The 23,710-nt window shown below is 39.9% G+C and overlaps 1 protein-coding gene across 1 annotated transcript; it reads left to right on the top strand.

Moving 5' to 3' along the window:
* The first annotated feature begins 1,655 nt into the window (after nucleotides 1–1,655).
* Nucleotides 1,656–23,667, top strand: LOC133558182 (carnitine O-palmitoyltransferase 1, liver isoform-like). The gene is made up of 19 exons (XM_061909366.1): nucleotides 1,656–1,820; nucleotides 9,337–9,484; nucleotides 9,716–9,855; nucleotides 11,323–11,494; nucleotides 11,594–11,695; nucleotides 11,799–11,936; nucleotides 12,107–12,184; nucleotides 12,897–13,004; nucleotides 13,281–13,368; nucleotides 15,840–16,035; nucleotides 16,123–16,311; nucleotides 16,395–16,500; nucleotides 17,551–17,667; nucleotides 17,754–17,918; nucleotides 18,004–18,132; nucleotides 18,261–18,416; nucleotides 18,488–18,601; nucleotides 22,604–22,696; nucleotides 22,789–23,667. Exons 2-19 carry the CDS (start codon nucleotides 9,344–9,346, stop codon nucleotides 22,912–22,914), a joined length of 2,358 nt encoding a protein of 785 aa, XP_061765350.1. The 5' UTR covers nucleotides 1,656–1,820; nucleotides 9,337–9,343; the 3' UTR covers nucleotides 22,915–23,667.
* The last annotated feature ends 43 nt before the right edge of the window (nucleotides 23,668–23,710 follow it).

Genomic DNA, 23,710 nt, shown 5'->3' with positions numbered 1-23,710 from the left:
AGAACAGTGAACAAATAAATAATATAACATAGTAAGCAAACAAATATTAATTATATAAATAATCTTTGTCTAAAAAAAGAAAAAAAAGTCAAGATGTTCATCATAATTCTTGTTCTGTGTACTTTGTGAACACTTGTAGTTTGAACAGTCTCTTAAAGTGAATCATATTGCAGGTGCTTTGTTTGATTTATTTGGTTAATCCATTCCATGATTTAATTCCACAAACTGATATGCTAAAGATTTTAAGTGTTGTACGATTGATTGATTGATTGATTGATTGATTGATTGATTGATTGATTGATTGATTGATTGATACTTTTATTAGTAGATTGCACAGTTCAGTACATATTCCGTACAATAGACCACTAAATGGTAACACCCGAATACGTTTTTCAACTTGTTTAAGTCGGGGTCCACGTTAATCAATTCACGTGCATACAAATGTTTTAAATTAGATTTTCCTCTAAGGTTATATTTCTCCTCTTTTGTTGAGAAGAATTGTTGTACATTCTTGGATATAGCTTACAGTTGGCTATGTCCATAAATTTAGCTGTTTGCAAATGCACCAAATCGTCAAATTTGAATAATTGTGATTCAATAAATAAAGGCTTAGTAATTCTCTATATCCAACATTATGTATTATTCTAATTAATATTTTTTGTAACACAGTTAGTGAACGAAGTGCACGTTTGTCGTTGTTTCCCCATATTTCTACACAATAACTCAATAACAAGCGTTAAGTAACTTAAGCAGTTTAACCAATTTAAAAACATGTTAATGTCTAATGTCACTCTACTTTGTTACAAGGAACTCACATCAAATGATTGCAACTAGGGGTGTGGGAAAAAATTGATTCGAATACGAATCGCTATTCTCACATTGTGCGATTCAGAATCGATTCTAATTTTTTTTTAAATCCAATTTTTATATTTTTTTAATCAATCCAACAAAACAATACACAGCAATACCATAACAATGCAATCCAATTCCAAAACCAAACCTGACCCAGCAACACTCAGAACTGCAATAAGCAGAGCAATTGAGGAGACACAAACACGACACAGAACAAACCAAAAGTAGTGAAACAAAAATGAATATCATCACCAACAGTATCAATATTATTTATAATTTCAGCATAGCAGTGATTAAAAATCCCTCATTGACATTATCATTAGACGTTTATTAAAAATAAAGAACAATGTGGCTTACACTTGCATTGCATCTCATAAGCTTGACAACACACTGTGTCCAATGTTTTCACAAAGATAAAATAAGTCATATTTTTGGTTTGTTTAATAGTTCAAACAAATTTACATTATTGCAATCAGTTGATAAAACATTGTCCTTTACGATTATAAAAGCTTTTAAAAAAAAATTACTACTCTGCTTGCATGTCAGCAGACTGGGGTAGATCCTGCTGAAATCCTATGTATTGAATGAATACAGAATTGTTTGAATTGGAAAAATATCGTTTTTGAATCGAGAATCGCGTTGAATCGAAAAAAATCGATATATTATCGAATCGTGACCCCAAGAATCGATATTGAATTGAATCGTGGGACACCCAAATATTCGCAGCCCTAATTGCAACAGTTGCAAAAAACTCTGAACGCAGCATAGGGTCCATAGTGATTGTAACATTTCCGACAGTCTTGAACGCAGCATTGGGTCCATCCTGGCATCTCACTCCAGTTGTCGAGCCGAGGAGGGCCGACTGACGACGGCGACACGCCGAGGGGCTTCTTCGATGTCCTAGGTTAAACGTAACCTCCTGGTTTGGCGCTTGGCGTGGTATTTCACCCCTGTAAAGGACTAAACGGGTAAGATTTTGACGACAATGTTATGCGGTTTGAGGACGACATGACGTAAGTAGCTAACACCAACGGGCTGGGCGCGCGTCTAGTTACAGTTCAAACGGACTCTGCTTTGGCCGATGACCCATGGAGGTGTTTGCTTATTTCCGCCAAGTCATTCCCAGCCCTTGTTCACACAACTCCCACGAACAACACGACAGGAATGCCAAGAAAGCAAAACGTCGACTATCAAGTGGAAATAAAAACTCTACGGCGTAAAACCGGAACTAGCGCTAGCTTGACGATAAAAGTGTCAAGCCTTGCTAGCGTCCGAGTACGTTAGCTCGCGTTAGCATGCACATGTCAACACATTTTAAACCATTACTTGACTTTGCTGGAGTTTAGACTTTTAGGTGTTTTACTGTTGTTTCCCACCAGAACAGACAACCAGCTAACTGTCATGCATGCAAGTGTTAAAGTCCCAATAATAGTCACACACACACACACACACACACACTAGGTGTGGTGGAATTTGTCCTCTGCATTTGACCCATCCCATTGTTCACCCTCTGGGAGGTGAGGGGAGCATTGAGCAGCGTGTGCCGCGCTCGGTTATCGTTTTTGGTGATCTAACCCCCAATTCCAACCCTTGATGCTGAGTGCCAAGCAGGGAGGCAATGGGTCCCATTTTTTTGTAGACTTTGCTATGATTGGCTTGGGTTTGAACTAACAACCTCCCAGTCTCAGGGGCGGACACTGTAACCACAAAGCCACTCAGCAGTGGTTTATTTGCTAATACAATAAAGGCCTACTGAAATGAGATTTTCTTATTTAAAGGGGAACATCAGTTCCCAGTGGCTTATTTTATTCTTCAAAGTTTTTCTCAAAATTTTACCCATCACGCAATATTCCGAAAAACGGCTTCAAAGTGCCTGATTTTACCGTCGTTATATCCACCCGTCTATTGTCCTGTGACGTCACTGTGTGAAGCCACCAGATACAAACATGGCGGATAGCACAGAAAGGTATAGCATAGTAACTCGGATTCAGACTCGGATTTCAGCGGCGCAAGCGATTCAACAGAATACGCATGTATTGAAACGGATGGTTGGAGTGTGGAGGCAGATAGCGAAAACGAAATTGAAGAAGAAACTGAAGCTATTGAGCCATATCACGATAGACAGCGGGACGGGAGGAAGCGCGGACGAATTCGGCGATCGCCTTCTAACCAATGATTGGTATGTGTTTGTTTTGCATTAAATGTGGGTGGAGGGAAAGGCTGGATGCAAATATAAGTAAAAAATGAGGCAATATGTACAAACAGCTAGCCTAAATAGCATGTTAGCATCGATTAGCTTGCAGTCATGCCGTGACCAAATTTGTCTGATTAGCACACGCCACATAAGTCAATAACATCAACAAAACGTACCTTTGTGATTGCGTTGACTTTATCGTTGGAAATGCATCTGCTTTGAGTGTCGCAGGATATCCACACATTCTTGCCATCTCTGTCGTAGCATAGCTGTCGTCGGTAAAGTGTGCGGAACAAACGAGGGACTTTCGCATCTTTTGGCCACTGGTGCAACTTGAATCCGTCTCTGTTAGTGTTGTTACACCCTACGACAACACACCGACGAGGCATGATGTCTCCAAAGTACGGGAAAACAGTCGAAAAAACGGAAAATAACAGAGCTAATTTGACTTGGTGCGTGTAATAAGATTGAGAAAATGGCGGATTGCTTCATGTTGTGACTTCACTGGTGAAAGGTCATCGCTCGACAGGCTATCAATTGAAAGGCGTTTAAATCGCCAAATTCACCCTTTTAGAGTTCGGAAATCGGTTAAAAAACATATGGTCTTTTTTCTGCAACATCAAGGTATATATTGACGCTTACATAGGTCTGGTAATAATGTTCCCCTTTAAACGGGGATAGCAGGTCCATCCTATTTGTCATACTTGATCATTTCGCGATATTGCCATATTTTTGCTGAAAGGATTTAGTAGAGAACATCGACGATAAAGTTCGCAACTTTTGGTCGCTAATAAAAAAGCCTTGCCTGTACCGGAAGTAACAGACGATGTGCGCATGACGTCACGGGTTGTCGGGCTCCTCACATCTTCACATTGTTTATAATCATAGCCACCAGCAGGAAGAGCGATTCGGACCGAGAAAGCGACAATTTCCCACATAATTTGAGCAAGGATGAAAGATTCGTGGGTGAGAAAAGTTAGAGTAAAGCACAAGGAAAAGAAAAAAAAGGTGAGGGCAGTGAGAGTGATTCAGATGTTATTAGACACATTTACTAGGATATTTCTGGAAATTGCCATATCTGATTATTGTGTTACTAGTGTTTTAGTGAGATTATAAAGTCATACCTGAAAGTCGGAGGGGTGTGTTGACCGCCAGTGTCTCTGATGGAAGCCATGGAGGACGCAAGCTCCGCTGATGTCTCCGGTAAGAGCTGACTTATTACCACAATTTTCTCACCGAAACCGGCCGGTTGATATGTGGTCGGGAAACATGTTCGCTTGACCGCTCTGTTCCATATTAAAGCTTCACAACAAACAAAGAAACACCGGCTGTGTTTTGGTTGCTAAAGGCAGCTGCAATCCACCGATTTCCACCAACAGCATTCTTCTTTATAGTCTCCATTATTAATTGAACAAATTGCAAAAGATTCAGCAACACAGATGTCCAAAATACTGTGTAAATATGCGATTAAATCGGACGACTTTTAGCCGTGAGTGGTGCTGGGATAAAATGTCCGCTCCAAACAATAACGTCACAAGCACGCGTCAACATAAGCGTCATCATTCCGCGACGTTTTCAACAGGAAACTTCGCGGGAAATTAAAAATTGCTATGTAGTAAACTAAACCAGCCATATTGGCATGTGTTGCAATGTTAATATTTCATCATTGATGTATAAACTATCAGACTGCGTGGTCGGTAGTAGTGGGTTTCAGTAGGCCTTTAAGGGAGTGATCAGGGCAGTATTCCAGAAAGTAAGGTAAGTGAGTCAGTTACTATGTTAACTTGAACTGTAACTGGTTGCTGACAGATGGTCTTTAACAATCCCGTTGTTTTCATGTTTCCTCCTCCTATTATTGTCCAGGACACATAAAAAGAGAGAGCGGTCATGTGATTGAACATAAACAGAAATGTTAAGTAACTATTTTAACGCGTGGCGCAGTGGAAGAGTGGCCGTGCGCAACCCGAGGGTCCCTGGTTCAAATCCCACCTAGTACCAACCTCGTCACGTCCGTTGTGTCCTGAGCAAGACACTTCACCCTTGCTCCTGATGGGTGCTGGTTGGCGCCTTACATGGCAGCTCCCTCCATCAGTGTGTGAATGTGTGTGTGAATGGGTAAATGTGGAAGTAATGTCAAAGCGCTTTGAGTACCATGAAGGTAGAAAAGCGCTATACAAGTACAACCCATTTATTTATTTATTTATTTACATGCAGGTGTTTGGATTGTTGAAGTAAGTTGTCAGACATGACGCGTCGGTTCCCTTTTAACCAGTACATCTAAAGGGGGAATTGCACTTTTTTTCTAATTCTGGCAAACATTCACATTCCCTTCCCCATGTAGGACAAGAAGACACATGTTTTTGTTGTTTTATGCATTGTATGTCTAAAATACGGCTAGTATGAGGTAGGGATGTCCCGATCCAGGTTTTTGCACTTCCGATCCGATATCGTTTTTGCACTTCCGATCCGATACCGATACTGGCCTATCCGAGCATGTATTAAAGTTTGAAGTTATTTAGCCTTCTTAGTTGTCAGATTCTTGCTGAAAAGGATTTTAGTACTCTTGATAACAACTAGCCAGCTGAATTAGGTGAGTTTGAATAATACACAATAGTTGGTATTCAAGGATAAATACAAAATATCAAATATTATACATGACAGAAATGGCATCATTAAACAGTACAAATGTGAACAGTATAAAGTGCAAATAATGCTGTAAACATTATTAGAAAAAGCAAAACACACAAACAACCTGAGTGGGATAAAATGTCTATAACTCAGCATCAATACTTGTTCTTGGGACGGCGTGGGGAGAGTGGCCGTGCGCAATCCGAGGGTCCCTGGTTCAAATCCCACCTAGTACCAACCTTGTCACGTCCGTTGTGTCCTGAGCAAGACACTTCACCCTTGCTCCTGATGGGTGCTGGTGGGCGCCTTGCATGGCAGCTCCCTCCATCAGTGTGTGAATGTGTGTGTGAATGGGTAAATGTGGAAGTAGTGTCAAAGCGCTTTGAGTACCTTGAAGGTAGAAAAGCGCTATACAAGTACAACCCATTTATCATTTATTTGAACAAGTGTAAACTTAAAAAAGAATATCTACACACCTTCAATTGTTTGCCCCAGTCAGGGGGTGGCAAACAATTGAAGTCCAAGCATAATGGGGAGATTCTTTCTAACAAAGACGAGCACTTCAAGATGCTCAGGTGTCAGCCTGCTCCTGTGTTTATCTTTGATGAGCGCTAAAAAGCTTCTCACTCTTAAGAGTCATTAAAATGTCTTACAACTTTACCACCACGCTTGACTTTATTGTGGCATGTTTTGCACTGCACCTCTTCATCTTTTTTGTTTTGTAGGATAAAATAATCCCACACAGCTGACATTTTTACCGTAACTTTTAATTCACACGGCCATCTGAATGGTTAGAACACAGACCTGTGGATGTTTTGAAGGTGTGCTGGAAAATGCGGAACAGAGTTTAGGGAGCAGCAGAAGAGTGGAATGTATTATTTAAATCGGTGCGTTGGAAAACACGGACCGGAGTCTTTTTAAAAACTGGATCTGGATCGGCATTTTCCCATGCCTAGCCGATACGCATTTTTTGGCAAATATCGGCGGCCGATCCCATCCAAATATCGGATCGGGACAACCCTAGTATGAGGTGGTTAACAATGTAGCTAATTGGAGTACACAATCAATTTTTTTAGATTGATCTATTGAGAAGTGTATTGACATCTTAAATAATTGAATCCATGTAATGATTTAAAAAGGCAAATGGATGGTACAAAAACCCCAAAGGCTTGTTTCCATTGTGGTCTGTGAAATCCATCCATCTATCCATCCATTTCTACCGCTTGTCCCTTTCACATTTGATACTTTCTATAGTATAAGATACATAACCTGTAACGTGTGAATAAAAAATATTTTAAAAAAATAGATAGATTATGTACAGATAAACAGTATACATGTCAGGTGATTTGGAAGACAATATATACAAAAATTGGGGGGGGGGGTTTATTTACACTATGTACATGACACTATATACATGTGTGTAAAACTGAATGAGGAAAATATATATAAACTATAACCACATGTAAACCTGTTTGAATCCATTTTGGTTCAGATCAGGTAGAGGTTGAGCTGACCCATGATTTTTCTGGCAGTTTTAAAATGATGTAGTAGGGAAGTTCGATTTTTAAGGTCTGTTGGTAGTGCATTCCTTAAAATTCGAACTTCCCTACTACATTTTAAAACTGCCATGAAATCATGGCTCAGCTCAACCTCGACCTGATCTGAACCAAAATTGATCCTAAGGTAACTTTTCAAAGCATCAAACAGGTTTATATGTGGTTATAGTGTATATATATTTCAATCAATATAGTTTATTTATACAGCCCTAAATCACAAGTACCGCAAAGGGCTGCACAAGCCACAATGACATCCTCGGCTCAGATCTCACATCAGGGCAAAAAAAAAATTCAACCCAATGGGATACAATGACAAACATTGGGGCCAGCAGGAGATCATCTTGAGTGGAGACAAGTCAGCAGCGCAGAGACATCCCCAACTGATGCACAGATGAGTGGTCCACCCTGGGTCCCGACTTTGAACAGCTCGTGGATCATCTGTGGTCACCTAATAACCTCTCCACGCGGGAAAGGGGGGCAGAGCAGAAAAGAGACGGCAGATCAACTGGTTGAAAAGGGGTTCTATTTAAAGGCTAGTGTATACAAATTAGTTTAAAGATGGGACTTAAATGCTTCTATCGTTTGGATTTGACTGACATCACGTCCGGCTCACGTCCCGACTATAGAAGATGCGTTGTGATCAAGCTAGCTGTGTTCTCAATGTGTAATAGGCGCCATTTAGATTTTCTCACAGAAAAGAATGCCCAATATTTGTGTTGTTTTCGGCTTCAAAAATCGTTCAAATCGCAAAAGGGATAAACGTTTCCCTCAAGAGGTAATCAAAAAGGATTTTATGAAACAACGTGGGAAGCAGCACTCTTGGGATGGCGTGGCTCTGATTGTAAAACCTGCCATGCCAACAACTTGAGGGTTCTTGGTTCGATCCCAGTCACGTACGTTTTGTCCTTGGGCAAGACACACGTCACCCTTGCTCCTGATGATTCGTGGTTGCGCCTTGCATGGCAGCTTCCGCCATCTATGTGTGAATGGGTGAATGTGGAACTAGTGTCAAAAGGGCTTTGAGTACTTTGAAGGTATTAAAGCGCTATATACTCTCTATTTACCAATCCTATTTAGAGTCTGTGGCGGGTGCTCAACGGGAATGTTGATGCTCGGAAACCACATATTGGACTAGCTGGAACAATTTGCAATTGAAGAATGGCCCAAAGTCCTCAGGAGACCTGTGCTAATCTAGTAAAGAACTACTCTTTAAGAGTTTGTTTTCAGTTGTGGCTCAGAAAGGGTACCCTATTGACTATTAAAGACCAAGGGGCTAATCATTTTGGATGTCTCATGTTTGCCCTTTCCTTTTTCAAATCGGTGTAGCAATAAAGTATTTTAATCAAACTTTGTGGACATATGTCTTTATTTTGGAAACAAATGCATATAAACACTTGTTATTAATGATAATTTTTAGAAATAAATCAAGAGTTGTCTAATTTCCCAAGGAGGGCTTATAGTTTTGGCCTCAATCGTTCATAGTTGTGTATGCATACATAAAGTGTATGTAAGCAGACACGGTCACAAATTATAGCATACTGAAAGGCAACATATTAAAAGAGATCCTTAGTATGAGTGCGCCACTCAACACCTTAGTAACAAACATATAGAATTATTGTGACTAATATAGTCATTTTAAAACTGCCTTTGCTGGGGTAGAGACCTCAGGGCTCTAACCAACGACGTAGCCTATTTCGGGATGAAAATCAATTCCCTTTGGGAAGAGAAACAGTAATTGACTTCAGCAGCTAGTCAGCAATTTCAGATCAAATCCCTTCAAACTGACTTTGCATTTAAAAGGAGCTCATTATTAACGTGCCTCCTAAAAGTGCCAGCGTGTAGGAAGGATGTGTCGTCCAGATATGCGCATTTTGGAAATTCAAGTCCAGCTCCATCCATCGTACATGTTAGTCTTTGTTTATTGTTCTTGCTGACAGTTAAGCATGCAGTGCCCAGCATCACATGATTAACTGGGTCATCTGTGGAATGACGAGCAGCTGCTCTGAGATGTGGCCAGCGTTGTGGTCTGCAGCTGAGCTGAGGTCCTGTCCCCAAACCCTCAAACTGCATTCATCATACATATTCTGTCTCCCTGTCAACATGCAGAGGCATCATGGCAGAAGCCCACCAGGCTGTGGCCTTCCAGTTCACAGTCACCCCAGAGGGCATTGATCTAAAGCTGTCCCATCAGGCCCTCACCGAGATCTACCGCTCTGGCCTTCGTTCTTGGAAGAAGCGTGTCATTAGGCTTAAGGTGCGTCCATGTTCATTTATCTTTGGTACGTCATACATATAATAAGTTCGAGAGCATAGCTCTGGAAATTAAGCAACATTGACTTGCAGCAGCATGTGCAGTGAGTTGCTTGATGCCCTCCAGATACATGCCGGATCTGGACCCTGTCAGTCAATAAAGAATGTTACATTGGATCTCTACTAGTGATGCTCAAGCATACTATCTCTCTCTTTCTCTCTCTCTCATCAACAGAACAGTGTGATAACAGGAGTGTATCCCGCCAGCCCCTCCTCCTGGCTTTTTGTCGTCATTGCAATTCTGGCCACCATGTACACTCGCTCTGATCCCTCCATGGGACTTATAGCCAAGATACAAGAGCACCTGCCTGTCAGGTAACTGTTCGGATTCCAAGTGACCTCCCATATTTACTCAAGCGGTTGTAGTTTACAAATAAGATAGCTCGAAATCCATTCTGCACCACCGCAAATTACAACTCCAACAAAAAACACATAAGATTTTTTTGCTATCAAGTGTTCCATGTATGCATGTCTAGTGGTCCCTCAAAATACTACCAATTGATTCCACAACCAAGCTCTAAACTTAACACTCATATCTTAAATTAGCCCTACCCATTGAAAGCAGTTTAAAACCAGGCTTGCCCCTTTCTAAATACCACCATTTCAAATTCTACCATGCCTTTTTATTATATATTAATGTTTAAAAAACATTACCATAGCACATATTACGAACAACTGCAATAATTTAACGTAATAATATAGTTTGGCATTTACCTTGGACAGGGAAGTTTGTAGGTGTCTCTTACAGGCTGCTTTTCCATTGCGCAACAATAGGGATTAGGAAATTGTTTATGTTGCACACAGACGTCTTTGAGTGACGAACCGGAGATGTCTAAGTTTCTCAGTCTAAGTGCTTAAAGATCAGGATTGTGTCGTTCTTTGGCTGTGGGTTGTGAAGAAATACTTCAGCCAGCGGCAGAAATGCAAAATGCGTAACTCAAGTTATGCTGGTAACTTAAACCTTAACAAAAAGCAGAGTAACCACACGTATTTCAAAATACTTGTAAGTTAAGGTACTCGGAAGTTGAGGAACCACTGTACTCTGCAAAACCTGAAATTTAAATAGCGATAACAGTCCCCTATTATGACAAATTTACCTTTTTATTATGTTTCTAAAAGTAATTTTGGTATGAGCACCGAAAGGGAAAAAAATCTGTAATCTCTTTCACTAGTTTGCTGAATTTTTGAAATAATACGTTTTTTTAAATATGGCCTGTGTAGACACAACATTTTAAACAATTAAAATAGAAAATGTCCGGCTTCACCACACATTCAAAAAAACTAATAGGTCAGCGACAGACGTTTCAACTATTAGTTTGATCACTGTGTTTTTACTTTTGGGAAAAGGACTACCTGGCATGATTTGAGTGTAGTGTTAGCACTGTAGCTATGCTAGTGTTGCAAATGCTTGTGTTCTCCTGTCCCTTCTTTTAAATGTTGTGTTGTATGTAATATATGGCATCTATTACGTTGGAAAAATACAGCACAGAGTTGTAGTACGTATGTGAAAAGTAGATAAAGTTCACAATAGCACTTCTTGGAAAGAGTTCATTAGCATTAAAGCGACAAACACAAAATGCTGTTCTCCCAGTAGGGCTTACTCAAAGCGCTTTTAAACCGTCTACATTCCAACAACAACGCTACATTATTGTGGGACCTTTGAGGTTTGATTAAACTTGCTAAAAGATTGCATCACATGGGAGATTTTTAAAGTGATTCTGAAAAACCTTGTAAACTACGAATCTTCAATGTGACACTTACACATTGTCTCAAACCCTTTAGCCAGTCTATGAGCACCCAGTGTCAGGCGGTGCTGTCAGCAGTGCTCTTCAGCACATTACTTTGGCTCCTGCTCATCTTCACCATGCGCCTGTGCCTCAAGCAGCTCCTGTCCTACCACCGCTGGATCTTCGAGCAGCACGGCAAGATGTCCAACACCACTAAAGTCTGGGTGGTCAGTGCTTAGTTTCTTGCCGCGTCATCTTAGCTGTCATTTTGAATCACTGTATTTTAGGCGTGTTTTTATTAACAAATGCTTGTGTATATGTGCCAGGCACTGGTGCGTATCTTCTCTGGCCGAAAGCCTCTACTCTACAGTTACCAGGGCTCACTGCCAAACCTGCCTTTACCCACCACCAAGGACACAGTCAAAAGGGTATGTTGTGAAGCAGACAAAATGACAACAAACTAAATGCTTCAATTAAGACCCATCTGTCTAATCCGTTTATTATACTCTGTGTGTCTCTTTTCCTGTAAAGTATCTGGAGTCAGTGCGTCCGCTCATGGATGACGCTGAGTATGAGCGGATGACTAAGCTGGCTGGCGAGTTTGAGAGCCGCCTGGGCAATCGACTTCAGTGGTACCTCAAACTCAAATGTCTGTGGGCTGCCAACTATGTAAGTGGCCTTATTTCCTCTTCTTCCAAAGAAAGCCACTTTAACATTCAATTTGAAATGTCGTTAACAATGTACACCTTTTGAAAGTTTCTGTGCTTTGCATTATTTATGCTGAATAAGCATGCAAAGGCTGCATCACAAGCTTTCTCATTGCAATGTTTTTTTAATAGGTTAGTGACTGGTGGGAAGAATATGTCTACTTGCGAGGACGGAGCCCGATAATGGTCAACAGTAACTACTATGGCATGGTATTGGACTTTTTATATGGATTTCCATCTAATATTGCACATCATATTCTTATATTGTGGTTTTGTAACTCAAGGAAGATTAATTTTTTTAATTAACTGTTAATGTATACAGTAGTTGTGTCTCTGTAGTGCCTGTCCAACCATCTAGGGGGAAATTATAAAATCAAATGTGTCTCTAAGGGAGTTATTCAGATAATGGCCCCATTGTGCCCTTAATTGCTGATTTGTGTGTAAGACTGCCCTCAAAACTAGTTCCTCTGCACATGTCTTGGAAGGTCCATAAGCAAATACCCTCCCTTGTCTTATGTGTCTGCGACTACATGTAACCACTATCACGTTAAAGCCAAAAACTGAACAGCTGCAATAGTTGTATGAGCAGTGGCCTTCTAAACAGACCTGTTCAGAACAACTGGTTTTGAGGTAGTTTTAATTGTGCTGTAATTATTGATCCATGGGGATATTGTAGCTAAAACATGTTACAAAATGTTGAGACTGCTAAGAACTGTTCTGTGGAAAAACATCAGTTTTTAACATTGTCAATTTATGAATGTACAATTGTTTCTTTGTATAAAACTGTTTGTTTATTTTATTGACCACTGACCAAAGAAAAATAATAAGCTACGTAAACTAAACCAAGTTTTCTTTAATTCCATTTTTAAATAGAAGTGTGGATTTTCACACTAACGTCCTGTCTGTGTCTTCTGTCCCGCAGGACTTCCTGTATGTGACCCCGACACCTATACAGGCAGCCCGTGCAGGCAACACTATCCACGCATTCTTCCTATACCGCCGCAAACTCAACAGAGAAGAGCTCAAACCTGTGAGTTTGGCTACTGTTGCTCTAGCAACAAGCATCACATCAGCTCAAACTGTGATTCTTTACAACATGTACATTGGCTTATGTGATATTATGTGGCCACTTTTTTTTTTGCATGTACTGTACATATCCATTTTTTGAACATGGTGATATGTATGTGAAGACCCTCATGTTCTTTTATCATGTTGTCTCTCATCCACCTCCCTTTGTCTATTTGCTTGACTCAATGTTTCCTCCATTCTTCCTTTTGCCTTCGTGTCCCTTTCCATTGACCCTCAGAGTCGTATACCCGGCACTGTCATTCCTCTGTGTGCGGCTCAGTGTGAGAGGATGTTCAACACCACACGCACTCCCGGAGAGGAGACGGGTAAAGAGACTGACATAAACACACACACAAACACGCACACCCTGTGTCAACATCCCCTCAAAGTGGCCTCTTGTCCAGATGTATGATACGGAATGTTAGGATCTAAATACAACTATCCTCATCTGTGTTGGCAATAAAAGTTGTGTGTGAGTTGGTGTTACAATGTCTGCTGCGCAGCCCACCCTCTCATCCTTCACCTATCACCTTTTGTCCTGATGAACTCTGTGTGGTTTTGTAGGCTGGTCTCTAATGACAGTTTTTTTATCTGCCCACACATCATCTCTCTCACCTTCATTTCTTTATTCCATCGTTTTGGTTTCCTCTCCATTTGCGACTGCCGTTGCTGCGGTCCCTGCTTCTTTTTCTTCTTCTTCTTTTTCTTCCTCTTCCTACTCAGTGGTTGTTGAGGTCTGCAGTTCCTTGCTGCTCCTATCAGTTTGAGAGGATGTTTGACACTTGTCGAATCCCAGGAAGACTTGCAGGTAGTAATTATATAATTTAAAAAATTAAACTTTACCTTATTTTACATTCTCTAAAAGGTTACCTTATTATACACTCTAAAATGTAAAACATCACCAGTCAATAAGACCAATATGAATGTGTGATTTTAGTGTACTGATAAAATTAAACCACACATTGTTTTTCGTTTATCACTCTGTAATTTCCGACAAAAAGTACAAATCTCCTTCCAATCAAACCCGCATCTTTCAGTGTTTTGTCGTATTCAGTAGTATTTTACAAACGTGAGTAACTCCTCACATTTCAGCAAATATTTTACCTTTGTTTCAGTGGTCAGCAAACAAGTTGTGGAGCAGTACATATTGACTGTTGACTGAAAATGATAAAATATAATAGAAAATAGATTGGCAAAACTATATTGTCCAAAGTGTGTGTGTGTAAATGTTATGTCTATTTGTGTTGGACCTGGGATGAGGTGGCGACATGTCCTGTGTGTACCCTGCTTTCCGCCCGAGTGCAGCTAGGATAGGCTCCAGCCCCCCACGAACCCGAGGAAGACAAGCGTTAGAAAATGGATGGATTAAATAGAAGATTGTTTTAAATAGCTGTTAATATTTAGGTCTGAAAAAATACGTACCCACACCATCCCCTTCACCTTTTGGCTTCTTTAGCAATGCACTTATCAACTTGTAGGTGAAAAAAGGTTTCCCGAGAGAGTCTCATGTTTTGCTTCAGAATTTCAAAGTACAAACGGGACAAGCGGTAGAAAATGGATGGATGTTGAAATTTCTCTCAATAAACCACAGCTCCATAGTATATGTACAGACCATATTTACACCATAATGGCTGTGGTGACATTTTCAGTGCACAGTAAATCTATACTAATATACAATCTTTAAACCGACTACTGTAAATGATGTACGAGTTTCCATATGAGGAGTGTACAGGGTTTCGTCGCCATTTTGCGGTCAAGTTAAAGTATCAATGAGTACATTGAGATTCAATTATCCATTTAAGTTTTCATGGTTTAAATGTGTAAGTTTTGAAGAGTGTATTCAGTAGGGGGCGTCAAAATTAATTGATTCCTGTTTGTAACAATTCTTAATTGATTTAAAAATATTTTAAAAATCAATATATATCCTCTCTAATCTGTCCAATCCAGCCACTCAGGCAAATCATATTGTTGATTTGTACAGATTTACTTCAGAAAAGAGAAGTGTTTCTCATGTCCTTTTTTGTATTTGACTTTATTCAAGGTTTGGGAAACATTTTATTAAACAAAACTAGTTTTCTTTTAAGTAATATACAGAAATTAATCAGTGCTGTTTATCAATTTTGAAGCAATGTCATTTCAGAAAACTGCCATCCAATGTTATTTTTTAAAAAGTATAGATTTTGAATTAAGAATCGTTTTGAATCTATTCTAAATCAAATTGCTACCCCCAAGAATTGAGTCAGATCGAATTGTGTGGTGCCTAAACATTCACAGCTCTAGTATTAAGTGTTTTAAGAGCAAAAGGAGTGGTTATAAGAGTGTAAATGCTGTGTGGAGGGATTATAAAGACTTAAATGCATACAATGTTCAATAAGGTCATAAAATTAGTTTTGCAGAAATTCACTTAATCGGGGTCTAGAGCATAACGCCTGTGAGTTACTGTATGCCTTTAGCGTTGGGAAGTTCCAGTGTCGTTTTCATTTTGTTCAAGTGGATGCAGGCGAGGGAAGTTCCTCGTGAATTAAAGTCTTGGTTGTGGCTTTGGCACATTGCAGCTGTTCCTGTGAGATCATGTATGTTCACAAATAGTCATGTGTTGAATCAAGCCAGCCATGTGGAATGCGGCCCCAAATAAATGACGATGCGGATACTAAAAAAGTGACACTAAAATAGTGTAATAAATCTAAAACGAGGCTTCAGATACTTCTACAAGCTATTTTACATACAGTATTTTTCATGTATTGTCCAAAACAAACTGACTTTTATCAACTTCCTGTTTGTACTTGGCCTCTTGAAGACACAGTTCAGCACTGGCAGGACAGCGACTATGTGGCTGTATACCATAGAGGACGCTACTTTCGGCTCAGGTTGTACCAGGCGGGTAGACTCCTGTCCCCCAGGGAGATTGAATTCCAGATTCAGAGGATTCTTGATGACCCTTCCTCTCCCTGCCCTGGAGAAGCTAAACTTGGTGCTCTTACTGCTGGCGAAAGGTGTGTATGACACAGGGTCACGTTGTTTTGGGTTTTTGTCATTCAAAAGAGATGTAAAGCAAAGTCGTAATGCTTGCTTTTGCCTAGAATTCCATGGGCTCAAGCCAGGAGCAAATACTTCAGCTGCGGAACCAACAAGCGCTCACTTGACTGTATTGAGAAAGCTGCGTTTTTCGTGACCCTAGATGACGACGAGCAAGGCATGATGGAAGATGACTCATCTGCGAGTCTAGACCGCTATGCTAAGTGTTTGTTGCATGGGAAGTGTTATGACAGGTAATTGTCGCTCAAATCTGCATTGGCAGCGTTTATGTACTTTCCGCTGCCGACATCTAATTGCCGTCCTTTGTGTCCCTCAGGTGGTTTGATAAGTCTTTCTCAGTGGTCTACTTCAAGAACGGTAAGAATGGCATCAATGCGGAGCACTCGTGGGCCGACGCACCAGTGATAGCGCACCTGTGGGAGGTGAGGATGAAGACCTAAAAGCCAAAAATGACAAACGTTGAAAACAATATACTTAAAAAGGAAGTTAATTTCTTGTTAGAATGTTGCCTACCATTCACGATCATGAAAGACAAGGTGACAGATGTAATTATTTTTATGTATTCTAACTCGTAAATAAATGTCAGCTTACAATGGAGCCAATGGGAGGTCCTCTATTTCGCCCATAAAACCCAATAAATATCCATCAATAAAACGCCAACAATACTTCATTTACATTTCGCAAATTTGATATTAACCAATTATTAGTGACGTCATTACAAGCGCTAACGCAGACAAACTATTCATAGCAGCACTGTAATCACTACCTTTTTGCTGCAATGTTGACATCGGCATTTCTCACGTTGGTGCTTGTGAAAGTTTACTCTACATCATAAATAATGCCTCTCACTTGGATAGTAGAAGGATGAGGATGTATTCCGACAAGTTGGTACACTTAGACAGCCAATTTAAACCCAGTAATGGCGACAAATAAACAAAAAGACGCTTGGTTCCACTCCCACTTTCTTCGTGAGTATTAGGAGTTATTCTTCATCTAACAAGATTTTTATCAGTCAGCATCCCAATGACAGCAGACATTGTACACTAAGTGATGTTTTATTGTGTTTATTGGCTCTCATGAAGTCTGCAGTGAGTAGTAATCAGTGATGTTGAAAGAATAAGCGAACATCATGATGTGTTTTTAAAATTGTGCCACGTCTGTGTAAAATGAGCAAAATATGTAAATATTAAAATTGTATTATAAATGTGCTTGTTACTAAAATAATATATTTATAGAATGTATATACAACCTTAATGGAGGCATTTGAATGTTTTTAAGGGCTTTTTAAGCAGAATAGTGCAACTCTCTTTGGTTAGTTTGTAAGCGGACTTTTGAATGCATTTTTATATTATTTAGGATGCATAAAAAAAGAACCATTTTTTCTTGTTTTGCATAAGAATTGTGAATGATAGGCTCCAATTCCATAGAAAAATGCATTTCCCCTATAACTGTTGTGTTTACTGTCTCTATAGTACGTCCAGGCCACTGACTGTTTCCAGCTGGGCTACAACAAAGAGGGTCACTGCAAAGGAGACGTGGATCCATCTCTTGCACGACCTCAGAAGCTCAACTGGGAAATCCCTCCAGAGGTTAGTAGGTTAAATAGCTGAAGCTTCGTGGTGGCTAGATTGTTTTTCCTAAAATGTGCTTGAATTTGACGCTGTCTGTGTGTTAGTGCGAGCAGCAGATCTCTCGCTCCCTGGCTGTGGCCCAAGCCTTAGCAGACGACGTAGACTTCCATGTGATATCCTTCCGAGACTTTGGTAAGGGAAAGATCAAGAAGTGCAGAGTCAGTCCAGATGCGTTCATTCAGGTGGCTCTTCAGTTGGCCTACTTTAGGGTAAGGTGCATCCATGTGCTACTGTACTGTATATTAGGTGATCTGGTACCTGACAATCCACCTGACTTTTGATTTGCTGCTGCAGAATCGGAAGACATTTTGCCTCACCTATGAGGCCTCCATGACCCGTCTATTCAGGGAAGGCAGGACCGAGACAGTTCGCTCCTGCACCAATGAGAGCAGTACCTTTGTCAGAGCGCTAGTGGGTGGAGAAGTAAGAAAACATTTGTCCTCTTTTTCCTCTCAACTGTTTGCAGTGTGCACAACTACCTCTACAGTATGAGCCAAGGAGACTTGTCACTTATATTTACTTTAACTATAAACTGTACTTCGCTCCACTAGTCAGCAGAAGTCTGCAGGCATTTGTTCCGCGCTGCTTCAGAGAAGCACCAGCTTCTTTACCGAATGGCAATGACCGGCGCTGGTATCGACAGACACCTCTTTTGCCTCTATGTCGTGTCCCAGTACCTTGGAGTGGAGTCACCGTTCCTTAAAGAGGTTTTTTGCGAATCCCCTACTCAATGATCAGTTTTTTGCCACCATATTTGACTCAGCGTTTCTTGTTTCAGGTTCTGTCAGAGCCATGGAGGCTGTCCACCAGTCAAACATCCGTCCAGCAGGTAGAGCTGTTTGACCTAGTGAACCATCCTGAGTACATTTCCTGTGGAGGAGGCTTTGGGCCGGTCAGTGTTGCTTTCCCTTACACAATAAGTCTTAATAGCTCTCTAAAATATCCTCACTCCTGTCCCGGATCACACATTTTTCAAAGACTGCAGTTAATGTCTTTTAATAATGTTATTTTTACTGAGTCAATCTTTCAAAACTACTTCAGCCTGAAATATGCGGTACATATCAATTACTAATTATGTTTTGGGTATTTAAACCTTTTAAAGGCCAATATATTTACATGGTACCTCAGTTTTATTATTGAAAAAATAAAAAATATGATCTCTCATCAACGAGGGGAAACACTTCATTTAGGTAGCAAAGCAAGTAATAATTATTTAAATAATCAACGCGATTCATTAGAGGTAAGAACCTTTGGCCGCCTCACGATTTGATTACGATTCAGGAGCTACGATTCCATTAAAAATCGATTATTGATGCATTTTTAATTTATATATATATTGAAACTGTTTTACATTTATTTTCGTTTCACCAAGTAAGCAGTTAACAATTGCAACTTTTAAAAACAGTGTATTTAGTACATTTGTAAGAAGAATTTCCCATCACATTTTCTAAATTAATGAAAATGTGTGCAAAACTGGAACATAAGTGCACTATAATAAAGGAGCTGGCTGGATCTATCGGTGAGGTTGCTCGCTGCAGTCAGACAAATTTTAGAACGGTCTGCATTACTTATATACAATAAATAAATCAGTCATTGGTGTTTACTAATAGATTATATAATCGTCCTTGTCTGAATTGCGATGCATCTGAAAATCGATTATCTCCTCCACTTCTACTCGTCAATAGGGTTGGGAATCGTTTGAATTCAAACGATTCCAATTCCGATTCCTAACGATTCTCGATTCCGATTCTTTCTTTAAAAAAAGGCAGGGTCAAAAATAAGTTTAGGATATTTTAAATGAGCTAACTAACCTACAATCGGTAAATATATTAAAAGTTCTTTAATCGCAAAAATGCGATAGACAAAAAGTGCCCCATTTACACACACATCACAGGAGAGAAAAGGAAGTCGGTAAAATAAGAGCAAATTGCCACAGCTAATTTACTATGGCATAAAAATGTAGTTATTGCACATAAGTTTTTTTTTTAACAACGAGGATATATTTGACTAAAACTACAGACTGAATGAAATAGTCTGACATTCTCCATCAATTTTAATTCCATTAACTTTTTATGAACTTTACTATAAATTCCTCACAGAGCTGATTTCACTGAGCTCTGTAATGATGTTACACTTCTCCACCTTGTACCATGCCGGGATCAATGTGTTTGACAGGTAATCCCTGGAAGGTGGTACGTATTTTGGGTTGAGAGTTTTCACCATATCCCTGCAAACATAAACAAACATGTAATGTTGCTGTTACTGTTTAGCCCAGTATCAATTAGCTTAGCTCTAACGTTATTGCTTAACTAACCTAAATGTTGGAGATTCCACCTCTGAAAAGGTTGATTATGTGTGCAGTGACCTTTCTGTGGCACTCTTCCGTCTGTGGCACCGACATCTTCCCCATTGCCGCAACGGTCATTTGAGTACGCTGAGCACATCGCGGAGCCTGGCTAGCAGGTTGTAAATTGTCTATGAAAAAATACGGGGGCTAATTTGTTAGCTGCCTCAACGTTGACGCAAAACACATTATTTATTGCATATGTATTGTTTTACTAACCGGATTCGGACTGCAGTGCAGTCACCGAGGTGCCAGGCTGGGTGTCGGAGCCAGAGGAAGAGGCAGAGGATGGTCGGCGCAGCGCGTCGAAGACGGGACACATATTTATTAGTACTCCATGAACTCGGAGGTGCTTCATCATGTTAGACGTGCACCCCCCTAAGCACGAAACAGTCCTGTCGCACGTGTTGCATTTTGCCGATATTTCTTTTTTTTTTTGTAAAATAAAGCCACACTTTCGACCGCCGACGACCGCTATCCATGCTTGACTGACTCGCTCGGCTATGCTAACACTTCCGGCGGTGGGCGCTTCTTCGTTGGTGTTCAGCGGCTTCTTCTTCCGGGTCGGCGGACATTTTTTTTCTTCCGGTCGGCGGATTGGGTATCGAAACTATGAATCAAAATTAAAATTTTTGAACGATTCCGGGAGAATCGGAAAGTTAGTCCCGGTTCCAATCGATACTCGATACCCAACCCTACTTATTACGGTTGTCTGTTCGACATATTCCCACTTAAAGCCAAACCACAGCCAGACAATGGACCCTTGCTTTTTTTCTTGGGAATTACTCGATACCCAACCCTACTCGTCAACTATCTTAGCGATTAGTCGGATTATGAAGCGTACATATTCGGTGGCTATGATTTAGCTTGACATAATTTTAGGAAAGTGCTCACAATAAAAAATAACTACTTTCAGAATTTTTATTTCGTACCGTTACTATGCTGTTAATTAGGCTGGTACAAAAATAATTACTCAATCAAACAATGGTCCATTTTGAATGGAACGGCAGGCAAAGTGCTGATAAAAATCTTCCTCAAACTGAATAGAGCATTTTGTGATGATGATTTGTTTAGAAAGCTGTCCACATAGTTAGATGAAAGTTTAACTGGCGGAATTGGGCTAAAAAAGCTTGTGAGCTAGCAAGCTAACGAACTAACTGTCTTACAGAGAAGAGTCGTAGACCGCATCCTCCAGTTGTTCGACAGGCCTGCTCTTTAAATTCTCCCTTATCACAGACGTACTGCCATTAAAAATCAATGTCAGCTTGGCAATTTCAGTAAGTTGTTTGTATCTTCATTGTGTTTAGTTTTCATTCGCGGTGAAGTAGCCCTTTGTCGACAAATTCTTGCACCCTTGCAGAAAACTGTCACATTTTGCTCCATGACACACCACCGGGTGACAATTCTGAAAATGAGAAACACAAAGCTGGTGGGTACATCACTGTCTATTCTCGAACCAACATATTTGCAAATTATTTTCTTTGCCTTCAATTAAAAAAAATAAAAACATTGGCAAATTGAATAGAAAGTGGTTTGAAGGCGCTATCGACAAAGGTAAAAGACGGCTGCAGGTATGAATCCAACACATGTATCTGTCTCACTAGTGAATGCACTCAACACTTTTCAGCAGGAAGATTCTTTAGCAAAACATGATGTTGTGTAATTGTCCTTGTAAAAGTTTAAAACTGAATTCAAAATGTGTTTAGAATATGAACAATTTAAATTTTTAGGGCGTTTTGGGTGTGTGTGTCTTATTTTTTGGGCCGTTTGCAGGGGGTCTGAGAATGTAACCTCAATTATAGATCACTAGTTCATGATATGGTAAATGTGGACTCCAAAATGGCCTTTTCAAAGGTTTATTAAATTTTGCTGCAAGCTTTGAAAAGGAAAATGTAACCATAACTTCTGGCCAAATATAATGATAAATGATAAATGTGTTGTACTTGTATAGCGCTTTTCTACCTTCAAGGTACTCAAAGCGCTTTGACACTACTTCCACATTTACCCATTCACACACACATTCACACACTGATAGAGGGAGCTGCCATGCAAGGCGCTAACCAGCACCCATCAGGAGCAAGGGTGAAGTGTCTTGCTCAGGACACAACGGACGTGACGAGGTTGGTACTAGGTGGGGATTGAACCAGGGACCCTCGGGTTGCGCATGGCCACTCTTCGTGGGAGAATCTTTAAAGTAGTCCAAAATCTTAACATGTTGGATTGTGTAGGTTATGTTGACATAAATGTCAGATAAAAAAGGGCCTTTTCAAATATTTACGTGTGGGTATTTGTTTTGTAATTTGCAACAAATGTGTGGGTTTTTGGGGTAGCTATTACAATTTAAACCAGGAATACTGTATGTAACAATTCTAAAAATTAAAAATCAGTTGAATTCTCTTAAAAATGTCACAAATATTCATTAACAGCAGCCAAAATGTCTGTAAATAAAAACAAAGTTGATTGACACAAAATGTCTCTGTGAGGGTGTCTTAAGGGTTAAGAGTTCAGTCATGTTGTGGTTAGTTATAAGTTGTTTAATTGGTCTTTTAGGTGGCTGATGATGGTTATGGTGTGTCTTACTACATTTTGGGTGACAATTTGATCAACTTCCACATCTCCTGCAAGCACTCGTGCCCCGACACTGTGAGTTAACCACTTACCATGACATACTCCTGCACGTACTGTATATAGTAAAATACCTCAATTTTATTTGTTTGGGGTTTTTTTTCTTCAAGGATGCTCATGAGTTTGGCTTTCACATCAAAAAGGCCTTGCACGACTTGCTGGAGCTGATGAGCCCCGACCAGAAAGAGCCCAGCAAAAGTGAAGAGAGTCGACCTGAATTCAAGAAAAACCTTTAGTTCGAGGAGAAGAGAAATTAGATGCTGAAGGGAAAGTGTTTTTTTACACTTGCTGATGGAGGAAAGCCTGGACATATTCTCATGTAGAGGGAGTGGGTAACAAACAAATAACACATTTAACCGGCCTGTTGAGAAGGGAGTTCAGTTGGGCACAAGGGAGCTGATGTTTTTATTACATCTGTAATTATATAGTATGGTAAGGTCCACAGAATAACAGTGCTTTCATTTCAGTGGGGGATAATGATTTCCTGTTATTTTAAGTTATTTTCTTAAAATAATACTTGGATTTTTGTTTCATACAGGGGCATGTTTGTTTTGTTGCTACTTAAAGCTTTGACTATTTGTGCTTCTGTTTGCCTGGAAATGGTGTCGTGTGTTGTAACTCTGATGGCAACAGGCATCCAAAACATTCCTTTTTTTTGCTTCATACTACGCTGAAACGTGGCTTTTATTTTTATAAGCATTCAGGTTTTTTTCATCAGGCACTTAAATCACTCCATTTCACCCATATGAATATGTTTTGTATTGATTTTTTTTAATTCTCTGCAATTATATGTATAAGCACCAAAACAATGCAACGTATATTTTCAAACATGTGCAGGCCTAAAGGATTATTAATGTAAACCGTTAGTTTGAAAAGTAGGTGTGTTACCATGGAAACAGGAAGCTCGATTGACTTAGTTTTGTGTTTATATTGCTATTGTCTGACTTTTTATGCAATTACAAATTATAAAGATGTTGTGTAAGAAACAAGTTGACTCGACTGCTTTTTGTTTTGTTTTTGTCTGACTTGTTT

This window comes from Nerophis ophidion, linkage group LG08, assembly GCF_033978795.1.
Source record: "Nerophis ophidion isolate RoL-2023_Sa linkage group LG08, RoL_Noph_v1.0, whole genome shotgun sequence".
In the NCBI taxonomy this organism is placed as follows: Eukaryota; Metazoa; Chordata; class Actinopteri; order Syngnathiformes; family Syngnathidae; genus Nerophis; species Nerophis ophidion.
This window is presented reverse-complemented; position numbering and strand designations above follow the sequence as displayed.

Excerpts from the sequence above, each read along its gene's own strand:
- LOC133558182 (XM_061909366.1), top strand. The coding sequence starts at position 9,344 with ATGGCAGAAGCCCACCAGGCTGTGGCCTTCCAGTTCACAGTCACCCCA. Across the intron at positions 11,495-11,593 it reads ACACCACTAAAGTCTGGGTG|GCACTGGTGCGTATCTTCTC; the intron begins GTCAGTGCTTAG and ends TATATGTGCCAG. Across the intron at positions 13,369-15,839 it reads CACTCCCGGAGAGGAGACGG|ACACAGTTCAGCACTGGCAG; the intron begins GTAAAGAGACTG and ends GGCCTCTTGAAG.